Here is a 23333-nt window from a genome sequence, read left to right as displayed (position 1 = left end):
GGGGGAGGGAGTGGCCAACTGCGGAGCGAAAGGAAGGGCTGCTACAGCTGTCAGGGGGCCGAGAGGAGGAAGGAGCTGAGCCACAAACACCCAAACAAGAGGCTAAGGAGGTCAAGCCACCCAGCTGGGCTGGGGAACAAGATGGCTGTGGGCAGGGGTCTAATCCAGAAATACCAGCCGGCAGATGCTCCACGGCCCTTGGAGCAGCTGGGGGCCATGAGACGGCCAGCAGACATGCTTGAGACCCCTGGCCTTTAGATCCTGCTATGGCCTGGCAGTTGGCCTGAGGAAAGTCTCCGCAGGCTGGAGCAGGTGGGGAGGGTGGCAGCTGGATGGCTGCGGAAGAACTGGGAGAAGGAGGTATGGTCGAGGGCATGGAAGTGGCACCACTGGAGAAGGGGCAAAGCCCCAGGCACCCTCCCCAAGGGGCTGCAGTGAGGGCAACCAGAAGGGTCAGGCAGATGGAGTCCCTTCCCCCCCCATGAAGAAAGTTTGCAGTGCTGGGGGCTTTTTAGGTTAAAGGGGAGTTAAGAGGCAAAACGATGGCAGTTTGTAAAATTACGGAATATGCAGAAATGGCAAAACACACTGGAAAAATAAGAAATCAAGATAACAAACTTTTTATAAAAGAGTAGAAATGGTTTATTGAAAATTTAACTGTAAACAGATAAGAACATTGGCAGGGTTATTGTAATAACCTGTGGTTTCATAAGAGTATATGTTTAAAGTAGATGAATAAATAAACAAATTAAGTTAATTTGGATATGCAGAAGATATTAAAAATAAATTTAAGGAACCGCAGAAAGAGGGGGAAGGAAGTCAAGTTTTGAAATGTTAAAATGACTGTAAAGTTCAGGACCCATTGAAGTTCAAGACCCATTGAAGAACATCTCATCTCCGTATAGTTAAAGCCATGGTTTTCCCAGTAGTGATGTATGGAAGTGAGAGCTGGACCATAAAGAAGGCTGATCGCTGAAGAATGGATGCTTTTGAATTCTGGTGCTGGAGGAGACTCTGGAGAGTCCCATGGACTGCAAGAAGATCCAACCTCTCCATTCTGAAGGAAATCAGCCCTGAGTGCTCACTGGAAGGACAGATCCTGAAGCTGAGGCTCCAAGACTTTGGCCACCTCATGAGAAGAGAAGACTCCCCGGAGAAGACCCTGATGTTGGGAAAGATGGAGGGCACAAGGAGAAGGGGAAGACAGAGGACGAGATGGTGGGACAGTGTTCTTGAGGCTACGAACATGAGTCTGACCAAACTGCGTGAGGCAGTGGAAGACAGGAGTGCCTGGCGTGCTCTGGTCCAGGGGGTCACGAAGAGTCGGACACGACTAAACGACTAAACAACGAAAGTTAGTGAAATGTATAAACCTGGAAATCATAAAAAAAGAATTTAAATGTGCATGGCACAGAGAAAAGGGGAAAGTTTTTCTCTTCTCCTGACACCAGAATTTGTGGCTTCAAATGAGGTTGAAAGTGGGAAGATTTGGGGCGAATAAAAGGAAGGACTTCTTAATGCAGTGCAAAGTTAATCTATGGAACTCCTTGCCACAGGAGGCTGGGAAACCACGGGAGAGGAAGGTGCTCTCAGGCTGAGGTTCCACTTGTGAGTTTCCCATAATGGGAATCTGGCTGGTCACTGTGAGAAGAGGATGCAGAATGCGATGGGCCTTTGGCCTGATCCAGCAGGCCTGTGAATACTTTCTTTATCCTGAACAAACCGTTTTGTATGACTGGCTTTTCAGACTGATGAAGCGTGTAGCGAAACCTGTAATATATCCGGAGAACAACAGGTCTCCTTTTGCCCACTTGCGTTATTCTGACCAGGGTGGCGGCTTTGATTTGCCTTCCCGTGATTGATCCATGCATACGACTTTGTGTTTCCAACTCAAGACCCATTGAAGAACATCTCATCCACTTCAATCTTTGAAAAACAGCTTTGAAAAACTTTTCATATTCTCTAGTGTGCTACCCTTGCCGTTGTGGTGGCACGTGGTTGCCGTTCTGCGATTGGACTTACTTCTGGCTACTTGTGGAACGGATCATTTATCCAGTCTGTATAACGTTTACTGCACATGTAACTTGTTAAGATAGAGTTGTACATTCATCCACTCCATGTTTACAGTATCTCCAGGCTTTGTCTTGCACAGGGCACCTTAGTATGTTTGTTGTCTGAATGGTTACAAGCCTATCTTTATTCTAGCTATTAGTCTAGTAAATTTGGTTTTATACTTATAAGCCAGTTTGTTGTTGTTTTGTTGTAATATTACTCCTTGTGCTCTTACAAGACTCCACTTCCGGAACCCTAAAGACCTGCTGCCAGTAAAGGCAAAAAACCTCCTCAACCTGAGTCAGGGAGGCCAACAAGCCCCCCCCCCCGTGGCGCCCCCTCCCCTCTTACCTTTGGTGCCCACCAGGTGATGCCCATGTGCAGGGCGTAGTCGCAGCACACCTTGGGGTCGGCCAGGCTGCGGCACTTTTCGTAGGCGTCCAGGAGGGAGATGTCCTTGTCCGGAAGCACGTGCCCAATCACCATTGTGGTTCCCCCCACCAGGGCAGCCTGGGCACAGGGGCAAAGGGAAGCTGGTGAGAGATGCCCCCGTGGAAACCCCAAGGGAGCTTCCAGAGGAGCGAACCACCAACGCCCAACCCAGAGCTTGCAAGCCCTGCAGCCTTCCTGGCGTGGAGGCCCTGGGTCAGGAGCCGGCAGGAAGCATTTCTTGCTAATGCAAAGGGAAGGCTGTGTCCTCAGCTGACACTTGTGGGACATCAGCTAATCCCCAAAGCTGCTTTTTTTGAGGGGGGGCGGGAGGAGAGGAAGAAGCTGGCTACCTTGCCTACATTCCCTCAAGGGCCCTGCATGAGGATTCTGGGATCCCAGGCCTTCACAATTTCAAGAGGAACCCAAGGCTAAGACCTCATGGGGGGGCAGGGAGGAGGTGGTTGGTGAGCAGAAGCGGAAGCCCCCTTTCTATTGCCCTGGCTGTGTTCAGCACAGGGCACTCAGGACTTAACACGCTTCTTCCCTGGGGTGCCCAAGCTGCCCCAACAGTTCTCCTGGCATGTCAGGAAAATAGAGAGAGAGAGAGAGAGAACAGGCTGGGGGGGGCAGAAGAGATTTGCTCAAAGCCTAAATTTAGGTGAAGGGGCTCAGTGCCCAGAAACTACTTTGAACACCAGGGATTGAACCACGGCAAACATGATGTGAGCATGTGCAGAGCACATTCCTACAACAGCAAGCCACCAACCCTTGCGCTCACAGGCACCCTGGTCTGCAGCACACCAGCCACAGGGGGCTTGGCCAAGACTCTGCAGTTGGGGAAGATTTGAAGCCCCCCCTCCCAGAGCTGCTGGACTCCCCACATCCACCAACTGCAGTCAGGGCAGCCAATGGCCAGGGATGGTGTGAGTTGTAGCTAAGCAGCACCAGAGGGTCACAGGTGTTTTCCCTTCCCACATTCTCTTCTGGGGGGGGGGCACAGGTGGAGAGCACGGCTGCAGCCCTAGACATACCCACAGAAGGAAGGAAAGAGCCAGTGCCTCACAGGATGAGGAAGCATTTCTCCAGAGCACTCTTTGAGAAGCCAGCCCTTCTTGTAAATACAGCCATACCTTGGGTTACAGACACTTCAGGTTGCATTTTTTTGGGTTACGGACCGCCAAAACCCGGAAGTACCGGAACGGGTTACTTCCAGGTTTCAGCGGTCGTGCATGCGCAGAAGTGCCAAATCGCAACCCACGCGTGCACAGACGCACCACTGCGGGTTGCGAATGATGCAGGTTGCGAACATGCATCCCGCACGGATCACGTTTGCAACCTGAGCGTCCACTGTATTTGGAACAATGTTCATGGCAGAGGAGACAGTGGCACCGTGACTGGCGCAAGGGACACCCTGAGCAGCTAGATGGGGAGGGAGGAGGCTTTGTGATGTTAAGCACAGCTCATTCAATCCGCCCTCTGCAGAGCTGGCTTCTGTTGGAAACAGGGGGACGTACCAGTCTTGGGCTTGATTCTGTGCTAGAACAGCTGCACACCTGTCCAAAAAGGGGAGTGTGCAGATCCACAGCAGGCTCACTGCTCAGAGAAGGCAAGTCTGTGCACAGCCAGAAGGCCATCTCTCAAGAATTCATTCATATTACCCAAGTGGGTAGGTGGTGTTCAGCAAAATTCTACTCAGAGTAGACCCTCTGAACTTAATACACACAACTATGTTAGGTCCATTAATTTCAAAAGTGCTGCTCTGAGTAGAACTTGCCCGAATGCTTTTTAAAAAACAACTATGTTTCAGCTGTTTACAACATGGGGCATTCCATTAGTCAGATGATTTCTTCTTGCATGATGGAATGTTCTTCCCATCTCCCCACCGCCTAAAACTGTTCTAGAAGTTCCACCAACCCAAATCAGATTTGGGGTGTGTGTGCACGGCTGTAGAGGGGAGGAACCCCCTCGCACAAGAACTATCCTTGCACGAGCAGAAAAACTTAGTTGAACACCAGCCTACAGTTTTATTAGATCGTCAATCACTCGGGGTGCCTCACAGGAAGAAATGAAATAAACAAACAATGCTTATCTGGCTGTTATTTCAATCCTGTTCCCTTTACGATAGCTCTGTTTGGAACATTTCTTTAAAAAGAGCATTAGCAGGCTGCATCTTTTTGAAAGCCACTTTGGATTTGCTTGGTAAAGAAAAAAAACAAAGAAAGAAACAAGGGGGGGAAACAAAGTAGTAATTCTAAAAACAATTCCTATAAAAATATTAATAATCTGAGTTCTAGTTCCACCACCTTCTGGCTTGGTATTTTTTCAAAATGAAAAAACAACAACAAACTCCTGCTCTTCTGTGTTGCCTTGTGTTGAGCAAAGGAGCTAAGCACTTTCAGCACCAGAGGCCTGGACAGCTCCCCCCAGTCGCCAAGATGACCGGCAGGCAGGCAGGCAGGCGGATGGGCAGAGATACAGCCCAGTCCGAGCAGGTGGGTGGCTGGGCGGCCAGATCCGCCCCCCCCCCGTCCTTGCAAGCAACTGGGGCTTTTGACCAGGCTCCTCTTGAGCAAGGCGGAAGAAGCTGACGCTGCTGCCTGGCCCAGGATGCTATGAGGAGCAGAACGGGGCCGCGATGCAAGGGAGACCAGCCCCCGCCATGGGGTGACCTGACTCCTTCCCACACCTGCCCTGCAAATGACACCAGCAGCTGCCACCTGCTCAGCCAAGCTACCCCACGAAGAGGCCCCAACAGCTGCCAGGGAGGCTCCTGTCACTTCACATGCTCCCCACTGGTCTACACTGGTGTTCTTTCCCCCAGTTCCGGAGCACATTTGGGAAGGGAAAGGCCTCACCGCCCCCTGCCCCCCGGAAAAGGCAGCCAAGGCAGTGGATGGCCAGGAATCATCGAGGGAGGGAGGGAGGGCAGCCAACTACACACTCCTCTGCCCAGCGCAGACGGGGCTCTGGAATCACATGGCTGTTGCTGACTAGGAATGCTCTGACTCTGCTTACAACATTTAGGCCTCACCCAAAGCAGGCCTCTCCCCTTGCCAATGGGACAGGCCAGCATTGTTGGGGGGGGCGAGTAAAGGGGGTGAAGAAAGGGGCCAGAGGCCAGATCTCACTAAGCACATGGCAAGGCCAGAGTTAGTCCTGGGTCAGAGGGAGATCTGGAGTCCACGGAAGTGCATGTCTTGTACTAGTGGATGCTGACACCCAAAATATCTGGAGGACTGCCCTTGGAGGCCTGAGAGGTTTGTATCTATTCACTCCTGCCCTGAGCAGAGCCAGCTCAGTTGGCTCTTTGCTGGGCACAGGTGACATGGAGGGGCATTGCAGCAAATGATGACATTTGGATGAGCAACAATGGAGGTGCCTGTGGAAATAAATTCAGGGGGATGTTGGCGGCTAGGAATGTCCACAGCTGGCTTCCCAACTCCTGGGGCAGAGCTCACTGCTCATTTAAAGCATACTCAAAACACACTGAAAGCACATAAATTCCCTCAAAGAATCCTGGGAACTGTAGTTTGTCAAGGATACAAGGAACTGTATGTCTGTGGGGGGGATTACAGTTCCCAGGGTATTGGGGGGGGGGTGTCATGTGCTTTAAATGTGTGTTGGGTTTGCTTTAAATGGATGGTGTGGACCTGCCTCATGTCTCATCCATTCCGCGGATCTCAAGTCTCCCCAGAAGCTTACTCTCAGGTCAACTGTGGGACACCCCATCAATGCCCAAGACCAGACCACCCGCACCACACAACCAAGAGAGGAGGAGGAGGAGGAGGGAGACTACCTTGGTGCCGTGGTAGAAGTCATCCACGCAGGTGGCGTTCATGAAGGTCTGGTGGAAGTGGGTGCTGGTATCGATGCCCCCCGGGATCACCAGCTTGCCGGTGGCATCGATGACCTTGGCTCCGCCGGGGATCATGAGCTCACGGCCCACCTGCTGGATGATGCCATTCTCAATGTAGACGTCGGCCTCCAGGGTGCAGTCGTCGTTCACCACCTTCCCCCCCTTGATGAGGATCCGCATCGTGGCAGCGTTGGCGAGCATGGCTCTGGAAAAGGAGGACAGGGCAAAGGAGGTCAGGAGCAGTGGGCGTCTGAGCCAGGGCTGCTCCCCCCCACTGGCAAGACTCCACAGGTCACAGGCCATCCATTTAACAGGCTCATGCCATTCCTAGCCCTCTCCTCTCCTTTTAAGGCCATTTAGCTTGGTGGCCATCATTGTGGGAGGGAGTTCCACAGTTTAACTTATGCCCAGAGGCCACACTGCCCAGAGATCACATCCAAGGAGACAGCTGAGGGTCAGAGCCACTGCAATTCAGAAAACGCGGCCAGGTAAGACACAGCACAGGCTGCTCCAGACCAGCTCCTGAGGCTCAGAGAACACCCCAGCTGGAGGACATGGGGCCGGATTCACCCAGGTTGCTGCACTGGTTGACGCAACTGCAAGGAGTCCTGCTAGTGCAGTGTGACCTCCCCTCCCCAAATCTGCTTGGGGGGCCAGGAGAACCCCCAGAGCTGGAGGTGGGGGGGGAGAGAGGTCGTTCTGCCTGCTGGAAAGCAGAAGTGCTTTTGCTGACGGAATTCCACCCATCGTCCGGGACGAGGGCACCTCCGCACCTTCTCTGAGAACGTGGCTCAGCCTCCAAGGCCTTTCTTGTGGTCCTCTTACCCTGCGGCCGGTCCTACCAGGAGGGAAAGTGAGGCAATAGCCTGTGGCAGCTGCTTTTAAGTGCCCCCAAGAGGCATCCTGTTGTTACTTCCGATTATCACCACAGAGGGAGGGAGGCAGACATGGGCACCAAAATAATTTGGCTGCAGGCTATGAGACCAGGGGAGGGATGGGGGCAGCAGGTGCTACTCTGCCTCAGGTAGCAAAATGTCTTGGGCTGGCCCTGCATCCGTCCTCTGAGGGAAGTGTGGCTGGTGGGGATGAGGAACATGAGGCCCTGTGGGAACAACACTGGTGAACGGCTTGCAGATGGATCAGCGTTCGAAATTCACCAGGTTCCAGGGGCTGTTTTCACACCCGAGAAACACATCCTGTAGAATTCTATCCATTATATTTGAATTTCAGGAACCAAAAAGTCATATTGAAAAATACAACTTTCAAGCCTGCTGGCCCCCAAGTGGCAACCAGGCATTCTGTGGAAGACAGGAGGGCCTGGCGCGCTCTGGTCCCTGGGGTCACGAAGAGTCGGACATGACTAAGCGACTAAACAACCACCACAAAAACCCTGGTTTAAGGAGCTATTTGGAGCCTTGCTTATATATTTGAGTTTCTAACACTGGAAGGATGGCTCTCAATGGCTACTTGCCACAACAGCTGTGCTCTCTCCACTGTCTGAGGCAGCCATTGCCTCTGAAGACCAGTTGATGGAAATGCTGGGGAGTCCTGCTTATGGGCACTGGGTCAGTCCCTGTGGGAAGAGGAGCTGGACTAGATGGTCCCCCTTTGGCCTGATCCTGCTGCTGCTGCTGGGCTCTTCTGATGGCCCAGAAACCATCTGAGCTGCCCCGGAGGTTCAGGGAGAATCTGGTTGTTTGCTGTCAGAAGAGGCGGCTAGACTTGGCTAGGCCTTTGCTCTGCAGAGCCCTTCTTGACTGCCAGAACCTCTGCCTCCTTCTCGGCTGCTCCTGGCAGCTCTGCCATCCTACCGACAAGATGCCCTTAAGATGCTGCCGCTGCCTGGTCCTCTCCCCACCCCCCACATATCTGCAAACATCCTCCATTCCTCTTTGGCAGATGGAAGAAAAACATATATTAAAAAACAACAACACCAAGACTGGCAGAGCAAAGAGGGTCTCTGCTCCCCTCTCTCCCCTGGAAAGCCCTCCCTTTTGCAGCCATTCAGCAACCTTCTCTGCCTCCCTGACATCCCGTTGCATAAAAGAGGCCCCCTGAACATGGCCTCCCTTGGCGGCAAACCCAGCCCCTCCATCCAGCACCAGAAGCTCCCATTTGCCACGAAATCTGCGCAGTCAGACCTGACAGCTGCCGGCTCAGAGGCTCCCAGACAGACCATCAGCTCCTATTGTGTGAGAGAGGCGGGGATCAAAGAAAAGGGGGAGGAGGGAGGGGTCTCCGGGAATCAAACAAAACCTGCATTCCCACAAGCTGGAGCTGGACCCAAAACCTGGAGGAGAGGGAGGCACGGTCCCTTTTGATGGCTGCAGGGTTGCAAATAGGGTCTACTCTGAAGCTGCAATTGCAGAGGAGCAGAGGACCTTGGGAGAGCAAGCCTTGCCTGGCACTTGCAGGAGGGAGAAGCAGACATCCTTGTTGCACCAGGATCTCCCACAGCTTGGAACTGGCAGGCTAGGTATAGGGGACAAGGCCGTGGGCTGACATTACCTGCCCCACCAGCCAACCCTCAGATCTGCAGCTGCTCACACCTTTATCCAAGCCTTGATGGGGAATGAGGAAAGCAGCTGGGTCTGTAGGACTGAGACCTTGGTACTAGGTACTCGGGTGCAGCATCAGAGCAGAGCTTGGGGAGGGAGAGTTGCTGTGGCCCATAGACATCCCATCTCATCATGTAGCTATGCAATGTGGCCCCCTCTCTCTTAGCAGGTGGGAGGGGAAACGGGAGCCCTGGACATCAGGGCAGGGCATTGGCAGGGCAATCTTGCTCCCCACAAAGGAGCGTCTCCACTGCCCCCCTCTTTAGTTGAGATTCCTGCACTGCAGGGTGTTTAACTAGATTATCCTTGGGGGCCCCTTCCAACTCTTGCGCACTGTGGGGAGAGCACCAGGCAGACACAGAAAACTCCACAGGAACACTTGGAATGGGGCAGGCACCGCACAAGGCCAGCAGACCTGCCCGCCACAATCTGTATGCAGGATGAGGTGTGTTGAAGAAGTCAACCAGCATTTGGTTTTCAAAGATTTAGGAAGCTCAAAGGCACCCACAGATTATTCACGCAGTTGTCAAAGCAGAATTGGAGACAACTCAAAGCTAACAGGCCCATGACCAGTGTGGAGACAAGCAGGAAAGGGGCCTGCAGAGAAAATAGGTCCAGACGGGTCCAGCAGGAACATCAAAGCCACAGTCTCCGAGTGAGACTGAGGGGCAAAGGATTCTGCAGCTCAACTTTCCCACCCCACTCGCTAAGATGAGAGGCCCAGCAGCTCACAGAAGGGGCTTGCTGGTTTTACTCATTTATTTAACGAATTGTATAGATCACTTGATGGATGTAAAACCCCAAAGATCCCTGCCCTGCCCACCCAGGAAAGGGCTTACGTAGGCCAGGGCAATTTGGCGCTGCGTCTCCATAGGTCACAGGGTTGCCATACACCCAGAATTTCCCGGATATACCTGGAATACTGCAGTCGGAAGCTGTGTCCCAGCAGAAATCGGCAAAATGTCCAGGAAAATCTGGACGCATGGCAGCCCATGTCGGTAGTGTCGTTTTTTGCCAATTTCCCTTTAAAAATAGCTCAAAATCGTTAACAACTTTCGTTTTCACTTTTTGAAAAATGGCAACCCAACCATCTGAGGAGACATGGAGAAAACAAGTCAGTGTGGCCCATAGAGCAACTGCAGCCAGCAGCTGTGGACCTGACTGTCCCCCCCCCAAAAAAACCCCTGAGGCCAGCCCCCTCTCCCCCCTTGCAGCAGCTGAGCACGCAGCAGTGTCAGTCAGCGGGGAGAGAGCAGAGCACCCTCTGCACAGAGGCCACTGAGCTCCAAGTGCAAGAAACACCCCCCAGCGAAGGTGTAAGGCAGCCCTCAGGGAAGCCCCCCCCCACCGCTGCAGAGCAGGATGCCACCTTGTTGAGCAGCACAGCTTCCCTGGCCAGGCCCTGCAGCCTCTCAGACCCAAGAGGCCACCAAGTGTACATCCGCCACACCCTTCTGGCCAGCCTTCTGTTTGAAGGATGACCCCTTCTCTTCCTGGGGCCCTGGCAGGCAGCCGAATAAATGATAATACAGTGGTACCTTGGGTTACAGAGGCTTCAGGTTACAGACTCCACTAACCCAGAAATAGTACCTCGGGTTAAGAACTTTGCTTCAGGATGAGAACAGAAATCGTGCGGCGGCAGCGGAAGACCCCATTAGCTAAAGTGGTGCTTCAGGTTAAGAACAGTTTCAGGTTCAAAACGGACCTCCAGAACGAATTAAGTTCTGAACCCGAGGTACCGCTGTAAATAGCAGCAGCAGCAGCAAACAACCTTCACCCCAAGGTCCCTGGGCAGGTGACAACAATTACAACACACTGAGAACAATTTAATGTTAAAAAAAGGTCTGGCATGCCACATAAGCCAGCTTCATTGAAATCAGAAGATTCTCAAGGGCCCACATTCCTGGGAACCAAATGCAAAGTGCTATGGTGACTCACAGATTCGTAAACGGATTGGCTGCCTCCTTCTCCTCCTTGCTTGGACCCACAATCCATGTCTTTGCTTTCCTTCCGTTCATCCCACAGCATAAATCCTCAGCACCCTCCACCTGAAGACTCCTTCCCCTCACTGTCAGGAGTTTGCAGAGGGGTCCTTTTATACACATAAGCGCAGGGCTCAGGGCTCCTTCAGCACCCAGGTAGCACAGAACACCACCCACCACTACAACTAATCCAGAATGCGGCAGCCAGACTGGTGACTGGGAGCGGCCACCCAGACCACATAACACTGGTCTTGAAAGACCTACATTGGCTCCCAGTACGTTTTCAGGCACAATTCAAAGTGTTGATGCTGGCCCTGAAAGCCCTAAACGGCCTCAAAGGCCCAGTGTACTTGAAGGAGCATCTCCACCCCCATCGTTCCGCCCAGACACTGAGGTCCAGCGCCAAGGGCCTTCTGGCGGTTCCCTTGCTGCAAGAAGCCAAGTTACAGAGAATCAGGCAAAGGGCCTTCTCGGTGGTGGCACCCGCCCTGTGGAATGCCCTCCCACCAGATGTCAAAGAGAAAAATAACTACCCGACTTTTAGAAGACATCTGAAGGCAGCCCTGTTTCGGGAAGCTTTTAATGTTTAATAGGTTATTGTATCTTAGTGTTCTGTTGGAAGCCGCCCAGAGTGGCTGGGGAAAACCAGCCAGATGGGCGGGGTATAAATAATATATTATTATTATTATTATTATTATTATTATTATTATTATTATTATTATTATTATTATTATTACTGGGATGGGTAAATACTGGCTATTGTCCTCCCCAGAAAACAACTGGGAGAGAGCGAGAGCCCCTTCACACACACACACACACACACACACACAGAAAGAAAGAAGTCTTTGTGTCCTGGGAGGGTGGAACAGCCACTGGCTTTGTCCCATCTCCATTGTTCAAGCCCCCTCCCCATGACCCGCTGCTCCCACCCTGCAAGGAACACACTCTCAAGCCGGCATTTCAAACTCCTGTGCCCCTGAGCTGGCTCTTCCCATCCAAGCAGAATCTTTAGGGGCTCCAGGAGGAAGGAGGGAATGGGGAGGAGACTTTGCCAAGTCAAGGAGGGTGCTCAGAGGGCGGGCAAACCAGACCCAGGCCCGCTCCTCCAGGCTGTGCAGTGCTGAGGCTCAAACAGCAGAAGAGGGCAGCCCTTTCCATCCTCCCAAGTCAGCCGCAGCCCCACCAGAACCGGCAAGGGCAGGAGTCCCTGCCTAGCAGGCGAGCATACTAGACACATGGGGCAAAGATGTCCCCCAACCAGTGGCAGACCAACATTTTTGGAGCCCTGAACTGTCATGGGGGACCTTTCTGGGCAGCATTAGAAGCTCAGATAGTTGCCATTTGGGGGCCAGATGGCTTGAAACTTCTATTTTTCAAAACGGCTTTTCCTGAAATTCATTCTGATTGTGCAGATAAAATATTACGGACAGGATGCATTGCTAGTGTGGAAACAGTCAAGATCCAGGGATCCCCAGGCAGGCACCTCCAGGCAGTGGAGACGTCGGGCACCATAATGGCACCAAATGGGCATCTCTGCTTGGTCGCAAGGGACCCGTAGTTTTGAACACTGGGTGCGGCTAACCCCTGTTCTGTTCTTCAATGGGGATGCTCCACAACAGATCCCCACACCTTTAAAATATCTGTGCTACTGACCCTCAAACTTTGGGATTTGTAAAATATATACAACAAAATACCCACTTTGAGTCACGTAAGACCCAATTTTTTAAAGCAATCTGGACTAAAGTTCGTTCTGGGGCCCCTCTGGGATTAGGCTGTCCATGAATTGTAGTGGTCCTGTAGGACCCACCCCCCCACACTTGTTTCTCAGCAAGGCTGCCTGTAACCCCCAATTCCTCCTCAGGACACACAGCGGGGGGAACAGAGGCTCCGCCCTCTCTCTTGCCTCTAAAGGCCACACAGGACCCAGGGCGGTGCAGCTGCCCCAAGAGAGGAGGGAAAGCAAGATCAGACCCAGAGCACCCTGGGGCCAAAGGCACATGCAGACCCTCCTGTGGAGAGCCTGGGACCCCCCCCCCCACTTGCCAAGACCCCCCCAACTCTTTCCCAAGGCTGCCTGGTGCACTGCTGCAGCACAGACGAAAGCAGGTCCCTTTTAAGAAGGAACGCTGGGGGAAAGCTTAATGAGCGAGTGGGGCTGGTGCAGATGCCAAGCAATGACACATCGGAGGAGTGCCTGAGACACCCCCCCCCTCCGTTCTTTGTTTTGAAGTCCTTGCAGGGAGCGCTGACAGCCTGATGAAGAGGAGAGTCATTACAGGGAGACATCTGAGGATCCAGAGGCAGGCAAGCCCCTCTCGTGGCACAGCACACAACGGCGGCAACGGCACATTTCTAGCAGCAATTGCAGAACAAGGAGAACCTGAGAGGAGCCTGTGCGCCTGAGGGATCAGGCCAAAGCCCACCCCCTGCCCTCACAGTGCCCAACCAGGTGCCCCCAAGCAGGACTCAAGGGCAAGAGCAACACTCTCCCCCCCCCCCGCGGTTTCCAGCAGCTGGCATTCAAAAGCATGACACACACCCCCACACACAAAAGGGACCCAGCCGACCCTGGAACAGAGAGTAGCCCCAAGAGCCGCCTCCGCTCAACTCCTCCCCTAATGTGATGGGGTATAAATGTGCGGGGTATTATCATCATCATCATCATCATCATCATCATCATCATCATTATTATTCAGACCATGGCACATGGAGTTTTTCCCCCTGAAAACGCTTCTGCTCTTTTTTGTTGCTGCCCGAGGCTTTGGGGTAGAGATATGAAGGCCCACTGGGGAAATGCGACCCTGACCCCATTTTTTTTCTGCTACCCTCCCCCTCATTTGTTTTGGAACAAACCTACCCCAATTTTTCTGCTTTTTTCTTCAGGCTTTCACATTTCTACTTTGGGGAGAGGCTTCTCAGCCACCTGCCCAGCCAGTTATAAAAACTCGAGGCAACTCATAGATAGGCAACGGCCCCCATTTAGGCATAGCCGGTTTAATGGCGAAGGTTGAAGGGCAGCATTCCCCCCACTGGAAGCAAGGGCAAGAAGGAAGCGCAAGGAATAATCAAGCCTGGAGGATATGGTGGGTGCTGACTCTGGGTCTCGATAACCCGGAGGTTCATTCCCACTTGAGGAAGCCAGAGACGAGCGTCTCCTTCTGCAGCTGCGTGTCAGTCGGGCCAGAGGCCTGCGAGGAGGTCCAGCAGCGCCTCCATGCTCAGGACGCTCTCGCTGCGCCACAGCCACTCCAGCATCTTCAGCCACACCTTGGCTGACACAGTGGCGCAGGAAGAGGAGGCCACTGATGAGAAAGGGGGCGGCTAGTCAAGCCCCCCCCCCCCCGCAGGGAGGAGAGGCTGTGATGAAGATGCTGATCCAGCAGGATCCTGGCGGCCTAGAGGAGCTCACAGCCGGCGACTCGGAGCTGCGTCTGGGCGCTCTGGGCCTCTCTCACTCTTGTCTGCTAGAAAGTCTCCAATTTTGCTTGCTTGGTTGGCGGCAAAATTTCATCAGCTGGGACTCCAGAGCGATGCATCCCTCTTTCCAGTTTAGAGTTCCCCCTGGACCACGGACTCCTGGCCCAAAACCAACAAGGCCAAATGTACCAGAGACAAATGTGAAGCGCTGCATTTAGGTTCAAAGCCAAATCAAAGGCAAGGGAGAGACATGACTTGGCAGCACCTCGTGTGCGGGGGGGGGGGCGTTAAGCTGGACTGGGGCCACCAGTGTGATTCAGCTGCAAGAGAAAAGCTAACGCAGCTTCTCAAGTGTCCTTAACAGGAGCACAACGTCCAGATCACAGGAAGAAACAGTCCCACTCTCTCCTGGACAGGCCTGTGACAATTCTGGGTGCCACACTTTAAGGAAGACCTGGACAACCTGGAAAAACGTGTCCAGGAAAATACAATGAAGACGACAAGCAGCCTGGAACCCAAGTCCTGTGTTTTCCTTGGGGGAGAAAAGCTTAAGGGGAGGCATGATAATATCCTACCAAACATCACAACTTCTTCAGCGTCAAAAAGGTTGGAGGAGACCCAAGTCAGCTGAAGCACCAGAGGCAAAGATGGTCCTGCCTTGGAGGAGAAGACGCTAGCCCCTTGCAAGGGGTAACACCCTCCCCCAAGAGATGCAAAGAATCCCTCCCCTCCAGGAAAAGATTTGCTTGAGCCGCATCTCCCTGCTGACCCTTCTGGCTAAAGGCCTTTGCAGCAGCAGCAGCAGCAGCCACTCTCAGGCAACAAAGGAAGAGTGTTCAGGGAGCCAGGCCAGCGTGGCTCTAGCCGAGTGTCTGCCTGAAATTTTCTGCCTGAAATCCTGAACAGCCTCTGCCAGTCAGTGTGGACAACACTGGGCTAGATGGAACCATGGCCGCTGCCTATGTCTCATCAGGGTCTGTGCCAGCTCAGGTGCCCTGCCCAGGGTGTGGCACCCTCAACAGGAAAAGTGACAGCACAGATCCCTCCTGCTGGGAATCTCAAGACCAACATCCAAGGGGGACGCCCCCCACCCACCAGACTGGGCTACAGACAGAAGTGTCTTGGTTGGGAAAGGGAGTGGAATCAGCCCCTCAGCACCACCATTCTCACCCCATCTGTGACCCACTTGACAAGAGCTGGCACTGACTGGAGGCCTCCTGCTTGCACCGTGTTCCCAGTCAGCAAGGGAAACTGCCGCTTTCCCCTTCAGAAACCAGCTCTGGTCACCTGGAACTGTGTTGAAGTCAACCAGGTTCCTCCAAATTCCCGCCAGCCCGGCTATTATGGGAGTTCTTGTCCAAAGTGCCCAGGGGGAACCTGGTGGGCAAAGGTCAGCCTGAACATGGAAAGCTATTGAGGGAGACAAGAGCCTCACTCGTCCGTCTGAAGGGCAGGCAGAAGATCACCTTTCCCTGGTACCTCTGGAGAGAAAGAGAGGCAGGAGCAGGAGGAAGCCCCCTTCAGCGGGTAATTCTTCTGATTTCATGAGATAGAATCACAGAGTTGGAAGAGACCACAAGGGCCATCGAGTCCAACCCCCTGCCAAGCAGGAAACACCATCAGAGCACTCCTGACATATGGTTGTCAAGCCTCTGCTTAAAGACCTCCAAAGTAGGAGACTCCACCACACTCCTTGGCAGCAAATTCCACTGTCCAACAGCTCTTACTGTCAGGAAGTTCTTCCTAAGGTTTAGGTGGAATCTTCTTTCTTGTAGTTTGGATCCATTGCTCCGTGTCCGCTTCTCTGGAGCAGCAGAAAACAACCTTTCTCCCTCCTCTATGTGACATCCTTTTATATATTTGAACATGGCTATCATATCACCCCTTAACCTCCTCTTCTCCAGGCTAAACATGCCCAGCTCCCTTAGCCGTTCCTCATAAGGCATCGTTTCCAGGCCTTTGACCATTTTGGTTGCCCTCCTCTGGACACGTTCCAGTGTCTCAGAAGAAAACAATAAAGCTGAATGGAATGATGGCCTGGAGTTCATATGATCTTATTGTTTCAATAAATTAAAGGCAGCCTTTGGCTGAAAGGCTGGATAGACAGAGTCTTTGCCCTTCTTCCCACCCACCTTCCCCGCAGTGCTGAGACACCTTGAAAACTAGCAAATTTACAATGGCATCAGTGCACAAAAGCTGATGCCATAATTAATCTGTTGGTCTTTAAGCTCCCGCAGTGTTATTTGTGACTTTAATAAAAAGTGGGAATTTTGTATTTCCAAGGATTGACACAGTATTTTTTGCTACTTCAGATTATGACTCGGAGTCCAGCATCCCAACCCTGAGCTGAAGTAAGACCTGCAGGTCCCTGGATTCATTTGTCAATGAGGCAAAGGCCTTGCCAGAGAAGACCAGGGCATTAAGAGGGGGGCCGCAGATCAGCGGCTGAGCACCCACACTCGACACAGAAGATCCTAGGCACAATCCCCAGTTGCTCCCCTGCCCCAAACGCCAGAGAGCTGGGAAGCAGGATGGGGATGCAGTTTCTCAAGGAGAACAGGGCTGCTTGAGCACCAGCAGAGTCGTGTGCAGGGATGGCTTGTTTGGACTGGAGGGAAGGTGCCTTTCGGGACCAGAGTCCAGACCACCCACACTTGATATTCTAGTTGCCACCACCTCGGGCAAGAGGGAGGGGGGCATAGCCTCAAAAAGAGAGGCTATGGGGGCCAAAGAGCCTCCAGCCCCCACCAGTCGCCCTGACCTCCACTCAAGCCAAATCTGGAAGACCAGCAGTCCATTGGGAAGGTCCTCCAGACCCAAGCTTCACCCAGGAGCCGACACAGCTCCTCATGGAGAAGGCCTGAACACCTGCCACTTAGGAAGCTACAGGCATCAGAGGTACAAGCCCCTGGGCTGGGGCGAGAGCCCCCAACTGCCAACACCCTGCCCAGCCAAAGAGCTTCTTCACGGAATCATAGAACTGTAGAGTTGAAGGGACCCCCCCCAAGGGTCATCTAGTCCAACCCCCTGAAATGCAGGAATCACAGAATCCCTAAGAGACGGCCACCCTGCTGTTTCTAAACCTTCACCTTCTGATGTTATCCACTCCACTGTCAGAAACTTCTTCCTAATGTTTACTCAGAATCTCCTTTCTTTTCATGTGGATCCATTGCTGTGGAGCAAGAAACAAGATATGGTGTCACTTGGGACCTCATTTCCTAGTACTGAGGGAAGTCGCAGTCCAAGGGGAATCTGGACCAAAGAACCACGACAAGGAGCCTCTCCCTCCATGGCTCCAGTAGGGAGCCTCAGAAGACCCTGATGCTGCACAGGTGGCACCTGGACCAAGGACCCATAAAGCCTTAGGAGCATCAACAGGCTCCAAGTGCCCCAAAGAGGACCCAGCCCCATCCTTGCACCAAGGGAGCAGCTCTCACGCTTAAGGAGAACTCCAAGGGCATCAGGCTCAAGGGAGAAGAGGGATCAGCCCACCTTTCCCAGCCTCTCTGGCCAATTCCAACCTGTAAGCCTAAATGCTACGCTCCCGGCCCAGAGCTCAGACCTCCCAGTGTAGCACATGCACACACCCTGCAGAGGCTCAAGAAAGTGGAAGTCACACGCCCTTCTCAAGCCCAAGTGCTCACAAGCAATGCACCAAAGTACAACAAAACAGAAATTCTCAAAGATGCCACATATTTCATTTGCTCCCCACACTGATCCAGGTTTTTTCAACTATCCGTATTTCATGATGCTTTGAAAATTGAAGAACTGTAGAGGAATAGAATGATCAAAGGAGCATGTTACACTTCCAAGCAGATAAACTGTCTAAAAATCAACCTCTGGCAGCTCTCTATTTTTATACTGAGAATAGAGGCAAAAACAGGATAAATAAAGACCATCTGATGTGCTGATGATGGTTCCACAAGGCAGTCTTTGCCAACCTTTGCTTTAAAATCTCCAGTGAAGGAGAGTCCACCACCTTCCAAAGGAGTCCATTCCACTGTTTAGTCAGAATCTCCTTTCTTGGAACTTGAATCCATTGGTTCAGATTCTACCCTCTGGAGCTAGAGAAATCAAGCTTGTTCCCTCTTCCATGTGACAGCCTTTTAAGAAATTTGAAGATGGCTCTCATATCTTCTCTCAGACTTTTTTCCAGACTCCTTCAATCATTCCTCATAAGGCTTGATCTTCTTGGTCACCCTCCTCTGCACACGTTCCAGCTTGTCAACAACTTTTTGAAATTACAGCACCCAGAACAGTATTCCAGGTGTGGCCTGACCAAGGCAGAATAGAGTGGGAATATTCCTTCCCTTGATCTGGACACTAGACTTCTGTTGATGCAGCCTAGAATAGCATTAGCTTTTCCTTTCTTTTTTTGCTGAAGGAGCGTTTCCACCCCCATCGTTCAGCCTGGACACTAAAGTCCAGCTCCAGGACCTTATTGTGGTTCCCTCACTGCGAGAAGTAACCAGGCAGAAGGACTTTTTGGTAGTCTCCACCCACCCTGCAGAACACCCTCCGGGCAAATGTCAACGAACTGAACAGCTATATCATTTTTTGCAAACATCTGAAGGAAGTTCTGTTTTGGGGAGCTTTTAATGTTTGATGTTGTTTTTTTCTGTATTTTTGTTGGAAGCTGCCCAGAGTGGCTGGGGCAACACAGTCAGGTAGGCAGGGTATAAGAAATATAGGGCGGTATATAAATTAAATAAACACAAATAATCATCACACTCTTGGCTTGTGTTAAGCTTGGGGTCTACTAAGACCCCAAGATCCTTTTCAAGTGCCCTACTAATAAGCCAAGTGTCCCACTGCAGCTGGTTCTTCCTTCCTAAGTGCAGAGAAGCTGACATTTGTCCCTGTTTAAATTCATTTTGTTAGTTTGGGCCCAGTTCTCCTAACTGATAAGGTCATTTTGAATTCTGATTCTGCTTTCTGCGGCATTAGCTACCCCTCCGAATTTGGTGTCATCTGCAAATTGGATGAGCACCCCCTCCATTCCTTCATCCAAGTCATTTATAAAGACCTTGAACAACAATGGGCCCAGGACAGAACCCTGCGGCACCCCACTTGTCACTTTTCCCCAGGATGACGAGGAGCCAGACGCTTGGACTCCAACTCCCATCAGCCCCTGGGAGCAGCAGCACAAATCATCTGGAGGGCACAGGTTGGCAATGGAAGCTATAAAACAACGGGGCAAAACTAAGTCAATGGCGTGTTACAGCTTCGCCAGCGAAAGGCATTCTCAGCCCTCCTTAGCCGGCATCTGCCTAGCACCCCCAGGAACATTTAAGAGAAATCAGAAGGTGCAGGCAAAAGCAAGCAGAAGTTGATGCCACATCCTGGTTGCAAAGAGGCAGAGCACAGAAGTTTAGGACACCGGCTCACGGCAGCCTCCCCTCTACCATCCAACCAGACCACTGACCGTCATGGACGGCCTTTGTCTTAAAGGCCACAGAATGCCCAGAATTGCTGGTTAGAAGCAATAAGCAATACCTGGGCGGATTCAAGATCCCTGGGCAAGAGTCCCAGCAGGAAGCGAATGTTCATTCCATCCCCATCTATCAGGGAGGGCGGCCTCAGAGCCCCAGTCTTGCTCCCCACCATCCCAGCCCACCCTCCTCCTCTTCCTCCCTCTCTCTATTGCTCCCCACTTGTGGCTGCCTGGGAGCGGCCCATCCTCATCTTCCAACTAGGGTTAGAAACTCAGCTACATCAGCTAGGAGCCAAATGGCACTGTGAATCTAGGTTATGGTTGCCACAAGAGAGTGTCTATTTGCTAGGGGGTTGGACTAGATGACCTGTGGGGTCCATTCCAGCGCTACAATTCTATGACCTCAACTACACTGCTTGACTGCAGCTTGTTATAACAATGCACTTGTCTCAGTCTGCAAGGAGAAACACACACACAGTGGAAATGGAAATACAGTGGTACCTCTGGATGCGAACGGGATCTGTTCTGGAGCCCCGTTCGCATCCTGAAGCAGATGGAACCCGCATCTGCTGTTTACGATTTGCTGCTTTCGCGCATGCGCGTGACATCATTTTGAGCGCCTGCACATGCACGAGCGGCAAAACCCAGAAGTAACACACTCAGTTACTTCCGGGTCGCTGCGGAGCGTAACCTGAAAATGCTCAACCTGAAGCGCATTTAACCCGAGGTATGACTGTATCTATGGACTAAGGAAGAGGTTTTTAAACTGTGGTCGCCAACCTGATGCCCAGAAATCGCCACTTAGTCGCAACTGGACCCACGTTGGTAGCAAAGCGCGCCTGGCAAATCTAGAGCGCTGCTTTCCACCAGAGAAAGGCTTCTCCACACCCCTCCTGTCTTCAGCCTTTTGCACTGTTACTGCGGGGGGTGGGGGGGCTCCCTGGCCTGCGTTTATTTTGCAGGGGGCCTTCCACACAGAGAAGCATTGTATTTTCCCCAGAGTGTGGAAGCTGGCGGCCAAACAGCCATTGTTTGCTGCTGCAGCACCCCTCCCCCAGCACAGGCCAACCTGACTCAAGGTTTTGTTTGCTTCTGACAGGCAGCTACTGTCCCGGTGGTCCCATCGCCAAGCAACACGGAGAGAGGGCCAGGACCCCCAGCAGAGCCCTGGGCTGGGGTGATAACAGGGACACCGCTTCCCAGCAGACCTTCTGACCTTCTTCAGACCCTTATGATGGGGTGGTCCTTTGGCCAGCCCTACAGGAGAGAAAGCTGGGTAGAGGCGGCGGCCCTGTCACCTATACCTTGGATGGATTCCGAGCGGCACAGAAAAGTGTTTCCAATTCCTGAGGATCATTCGCAAGCTTTAAAGCATGGGTGGGAAATAGACACACTGGTTTTTTTCTGACAAAAGCCATGTGGCATTTAACATTAGTCGAAAAATTAACTCATAAATTGTGCGTTGCCAAAGGCTCGGGGGACCCAGATTCGGTGCTGTTTGGTGGGATTTTATCTTATAGCTCAACAAATGCAGACAGCCCGGACTCCCCCTCCACAAAACTACCTGAAACTTGGCTTTCCTAATGGTCTTCAAGTACTTTGCCAGCCTAATTTTAAGTCTCTCCTGGATTTACCGTGCAGCTTTTTGTACTTCTATTATTTCCATTGCATTCATTTGCTTGCTTTACTTCAATCAAATTCTAACTACTAGGAAATTAATAATAATAATAATAACAACCAGAACAAAAAACAGCAGGGTCTGCCTACAGCTTTTTCTTCGATGCAGCAGCCAGAGGTTAAGACAAGGTGTCAGAACTTTGAGGCATCTCTCCCCTGCTTTCCAGCCCACTGCCTGCATGCTCCCCATAGGCTCACTCCCGGAGGGGGAAACTGAGGAAGGATACACTGGGGCATCTGCCCCGCCCCCCATGGCACACATGGATGCCAGCATCAGACTTCACAGCATCCAGTGGATTGCAAGGAAACAAATCCCACCGAATTCTGTGGTTCCTACTTCTGCAGCTGCCGATATCCTCCTTCTGGGGCCAGACAGAAGCTACTTGCAGTTCACAGGAATACAGGCAACGCCTCATAGCCAGCGAGGAGATGGGGGCGCAAGATGCACCCATGCGCACGCCCCTCTGCCACAGGGGCAGGGTCAACCTTTGCAAGCCTGGGGTGCCTTCTGGACGGGAACCAATCCAACACAAAACAAAGCTGCGCCAATCGCAAAGTGTGGAAGTGCCCCCCCCCCGGCCCTAGGCAGGAGGGGAGCCTGTGGTCCAGAGAAAGCAAAGCATAGGAAGAGGGTGGTGCTTTCTGTAGAGACACCACCGTCTTCAGAGTAATCAATATCAAACCACCACCAACACGCAGGCCATGCCCCCCCCCATGGAGCGGCAGTAAGCATCTGATTGTTCCTCCCCGTTAAAAGGAGGCAGGTATGACACAGGCGACAGTGGCGGTGGCAGCTGTGCGTGCCATTGATCCTCCTTCTGTGGGGTGGGGTGGGGCAGGCAGACTGAGTGTCTGGGTGGGGACCAGGCGGATGGGGTGAACTGGCGTGACTCCTCCATCAGGCCATAATCCTTGCTCCCAGGAGATTACTCCTGACTCGGCTCTGCGGGGGATGCTGGGTGGGTCCATCAGGGGCCTACGGGGGGGGGGCAGGCAACTGGGTCAGCCTTTGGGGTCGCCGCCGTGGGGCAAGGGGGGCAGGGGATGCCTCTGCTGCCCCCCGCTTCCCGCCCCTCCATCTCGGAGTCCAAGATGCTTGTTGGCCCTCAGAGTCTGTGACACCCCCAGCCCCATGCTTTTGAGGGGGGGGCGATCGAAGGGCCCTGGCCGGGTCTTGCGCCTCCCCCCCCCAGAGGGCCACCGCCTGCAGGGAGAGAGCCATGCCGCCGCCGCCGCCACCGGCAGGACCACCCCCCCCGTCCCTCCGCCCTCGCCGTGCCTCAGTTTCCCCATCGCCCAGCCCGGCCGGAGCAGCACAAAGCGCCCAGCCCCGGCCATTGTCAGCGGCGTCGCCAGCGTGTGTCCCCCCCCCCCCGAAGGGCCGGGCCCGCCTCTCCCTCCCCCCCCCCGGGCAAGGGCAGCGCCCACCCCAGACAAAGGCCCCGCCGCCGCCCCCCGGAGCAGCCGCACAAAGCCCGGCGGGGGGGGGCTGCGGACAGGGCGGGGCGGGAGGCGCCCCCCCCACGGGACCCCGGGCTGCCGCTTCTCCCTCACCGGCTCTCCTCGGCGTCGCCCTCCGCCCCGTCCCTCGCCGCCGCCGTCGCCGCCTCACCTGCTTCCCTCGTCGCGCGCGCGCGCCTGGCAGGGGGCGGGGCCAGCTCGCGCCCGCCCGCCCGCCACTCCCCGCCCGGGCCAATCGCCGCGCCGCCGGGTCCCCCAGGGGGGCGGGACTACGACTCCCGAGGGGCGGGGCCGAGGGACCAGGGCGCGGCCGGCTCCATCCTCGCGTCGCCATGGCGACGGGGCCTGCTCGCTCCGGGGACCCGGGCCAAGCCCGCGCCCGACTACGGCGACGCCTGGCAGGCCGCCTTCTTTCGGGCTGGGCCTCGGGACCAGGCCGCTGGGGGGGGGGGACTCTGCCCACC

General features: G+C 53.5%; 1 protein-coding gene across 2 annotated transcripts in view; it reads right to left on the bottom strand.

The window, feature by feature from the left end:
- The window catches only part of DPYSL5 (dihydropyrimidinase like 5), a 37743-nt gene extending 14720 nt beyond the window's left edge, over positions 1–23023 (bottom strand). For both annotated transcript variants that reach the window (XM_081188637.1, XM_081188638.1), the window contains exons 1-3: positions 22963–23023; positions 6281–6545; positions 2404–2562 (exon numbers count right to left, since the gene is read on the bottom strand). In XM_081188637.1, coding sequence (XP_081044763.1) covers positions 2404–2562; positions 6281–6541 — 420 coding nt within the window. In that variant the 5' untranslated portion in view covers positions 6542–6545; positions 22963–23023. The remainder of the gene's footprint in view (positions 1–2403; positions 2563–6280; positions 6546–22962) is intronic.
- Between the last annotated feature and the right edge of the window lie 310 nt (positions 23024–23333).

The sequence above is a fragment of the Podarcis bocagei genome (assembly GCF_964188305.1).
Source record: "Podarcis bocagei genome assembly, chromosome: 3".
In the NCBI taxonomy this organism is placed as follows: domain Eukaryota; kingdom Metazoa; phylum Chordata; class Lepidosauria; order Squamata; family Lacertidae; genus Podarcis; species Podarcis bocagei.
Note: the sequence above shows the minus strand (reverse complement) of the source record. Positions and strands in the feature narration are given on the sequence as shown.